This window comes from Artemia sp. Qi Xiang Cuo, chromosome 16 (assembly GCF_049724085.1).
Source record: "Artemia sp. Qi Xiang Cuo chromosome 16, ASM4972408v1, whole genome shotgun sequence".
Classification (NCBI taxonomy): Eukaryota; Metazoa; Arthropoda; class Branchiopoda; order Anostraca; family Artemiidae; genus Artemia; species Artemia sp. Qi Xiang Cuo.
Genome location: NC_142809.1, coordinates 53,425,302 through 53,428,587, shown reverse-complemented (window position 1 = coordinate 53,428,587; position 3,286 = coordinate 53,425,302). Strand labels below are relative to the sequence as shown.

Genomic DNA, 3,286 nt, shown 5'->3' with positions numbered 1-3,286 from the left:
CTTTTCTGTAAGTGATGATTAATCAGTTTTTCTTGTTTTCAAGGATGATTTTGAATCTAAATTCGGATTGGACCAAAGACGCTTAGGTTAACCTGGAAAACCCTTGGTAGTTTTAAGTGTAACCAATTCGCTAGAACGGGACACTGGCAGATCCAGGGGGCCAGGGAGACCTTGACCCCCAAGATTTCTATGACGCCCTCATTCCTCTTTTTTCTGTTTTTCACTCTTTTTCTTAAAATAAATTTGTCTATTTGGTCAATTATTGGCGCCATATTTCCAACATTGCCTTTATCACATTGCCCCCCCTCCCCTAAAAAATTTTGCTTTAGTCTTAAAATCTAGAATTAGTAAAATCTTGGGAGGGAGAGGATATTTTCAATAAAAATACCAAAAAAGGGACTTTTCAATGTTACTGCCATACTATCAAAAATACAATAAAAGGTATTTTTTTCAAAATCCAGGGGGGCTAAAAGGCCCCCTCCAATTGGTGTCTATGTTATTTAAATAGAATAGTTGACTTTAAGCGCGTAGGCCACTATTGATAGTATTCTGCTTTTTTTACACCCCTAAAATTTAAAGTACTGGAAAAGATAAATATACAGCAGTTTAGGGTAGGCTATAACATAAACAAAAACACCAAATGCTAGATGACGTTGGTTATTTTTCTTTTCGGCACTAACGCCAGTTCCAAGCCTTACAAGCTTCCGAAACTATTTGCCCAGCCAACATTGCAAAGAATTTTACTCTGTCTATTTCTGCTGTAGTACAATTCATATACGTACCTTTGAAACGTGAGCCTCTTATCCATCTCCGTCTTTGACCGAAAACACTTTTTCGGTCACCCCTCACAATAATGGTTACTTTGTGATGGCGGATATGTCAAGTAGTTGCACTCTGTCTATCCTAAATGTAGGCCTAGACGAATTTATACCACGAATTCTTCCACTAGCCAAACCTCCTGTGTTTGCCAGCCTGCAGCGTGTTTACTTTGTTGCCTCTGGGGTATGTGGGGCACGCAGTTCCTTAAAATAGTCTTCACAGTCACTTCTTTTATTCTTAGAAGCAACGAATTACTTAGCTAAAATGAGAATTTTCAATAGTTAATAGAACCAGCAAAATTAATATTTGACAAAGCAAGTATTATGAAACTCTTTAGAAAAAATCTTCTTTTGAAATACCAACTTTATTAAATTTTTGCCGGTACCACCTATATAGATTGTTTGCTTCATTTATAGACACCTCGATCTTATTACTTGTAAATGTTGTTTACAAAGATGGGGGAACATGAAAAGCAGCAAACACAAATAAAAAATTAATGAGGAATAGAAAATTGTGATTTTCATTAGGTACGCCATTTTGGGGCCATACCAAAAAATTAGCTTTGCTCGATGCAACACTGATGTATCGACAAAACAGACAACAAGTGTTTTATTTGCTGACTTTTGTGAAACAGTTGGCCTAAAAGAGAAAAAATTCGAACCCCTTGTCTTAGTGAGAACAAATCTTTCCATAATTCGGATGATGCTGACCTTAAAGAGGAAGACGAATTTTTTTACGAAGATTGTTTGCTTGGTTTATAGATATCTCAATCTTATTCCTTGTAAATGCTGTTTGCAAAGACAGGAGAACATGAAAAGCAACAAAAACAAAAAATTTTTAGAGGAAAAGAAAATGGTGATTTTCATTACGTATGCCATTTAGGTATCATGCCAAAAAATGAGCCTTGTTCGATGCAACACAAATGTGTCGACAAAACAGAAGAGAAGAGATTTATTTGAAGACTTGTGTCAAACAGTGGGTCAAAAGAAGAGATAAGCCGAACCTTTTGTCTTAGGGAGAATAAACCGTTCCGGAATTCTGATAATGCTCATCTTCAAGGGGAAGATACATATTTTTACAAGATTATTTTGTGGTTTACGGATACCTCATTCTTATTACTTGTAAATCCCCTGTAGACTAGGTTGGGTAGATAAAGGTTGCTGTTCTGCCCCTAGAGAGGGTTGTGGGTCTCTGGGGTGCACCACAGGCATCTTCCCCGTCCCTAGCTCTTCAGGGAGAAATCCAGCAACCGTGGCGGACGCCGGCTAACACGCAAAAAGGGTTCCGTCGGATTGGAGACCCGTTGGTTAAATACATACCAACGAAACGATGGAAATGGCATAAAGAATTAAAAAACTAACTTTGGCTATGGAACTCCCGGCAAGCGATGCGTCGGAGGCTACGGTGACCCCGACGAAAAGTGAACTGGCCAACCACCTGTTGAAACATCTACAATCCGTCAGTGTGGGGTACTGGAACGTATGTTCATTGAAATGCCCTGCAACCCGAACCTGCATCGCAAGTGAATGCAAAAGATATTTCATTGACATTCTACGTATGTGTATCTGAAACCCGGCTAAATGGAAATTTGGAAGATGGGCTCGTCTCCACCCCTAGCGGAAAATCTGAATTCCACTTTTTCAACTCTGGATCTAGCGATGGCTCTGGTAATGCGGGGGTTGGTCTCCTCCTCAGAACTAGGGCAGCAAAATCCCTAGTTGAATGGCAGACCATCTCACTTCGCTTGGCTAAGGCCCATCTTAAAGGTCACCTGTTCAACATCACTGTCATCTCATCCTATGCACCAACCAGAGCCGTCGACGAAATTACAGTTGACGAGTTCTACGATGCTTTAACCCAGTCATTGAGAACAGTCCCAAACCGTGATTTACTCATCCTAGGAGGTGATCTTAACGCCCATGTTGGAAGCCACGAGACAGACTTCGAAAGAGCTGTTGGAAGATTTGGATTGGGAGACAGGTGTGAGAGTGGAAGAAGACTTATAGAATTTTCCCAGTGGCATAGTCTAGTATTGGCAAATACGTTGTTCCAATAGGATCACCTGGTGCTCTCGAGATGGAAGAGCCCGATCCCAGGTAGATTACTTGCTAATATTCTCCCGATGGCGAAGCTCTGTACAGAACTGTAGAGCCTACCGTGGAGCCGACACAAGAGCGAAGAATGACTCCGACCATATGCTGCTAAAAGCTTCCCTGACCATAAAGCTCACATAAAGGAAACAAACGCAACCTCCTTTGAGATACGATGAAGCGCGTCTTTATGATAAAGCAGTTACATAGTCACAGGGTTAGATAATTCCGCTTGGAATTATCTAACCGTTTGACATCGCCCGTGGACGACGATAACAAACCAGCCACCCTAAACATTTAAGACGGGTGAAGGAAGATCAGAGACACCATAAAAGACGCCTAAAGAAAATCCTTTGCAGGCTAAATTTGAAGCGGAA

The 3,286-nt window shown here is 40.7% G+C and overlaps 1 protein-coding gene across 1 annotated transcript; it reads left to right on the top strand.

Moving 5' to 3' along the window:
* Positions 1–2,187: 2,187 nt before the first annotated feature.
* Positions 2,188–2,875, top strand: LOC148943095 (protein CFDP2-like). The gene is made up of 2 exons (XM_089102434.1): positions 2,188–2,288; positions 2,437–2,875. The coding sequence occupies exons 1-2, from the start codon at positions 2,188–2,190 to the stop codon at positions 2,873–2,875; spliced, it is 540 nt and encodes a 179-aa protein (XP_088958560.1).
* Positions 2,876–3,286: the final 411 nt, after the last annotated feature.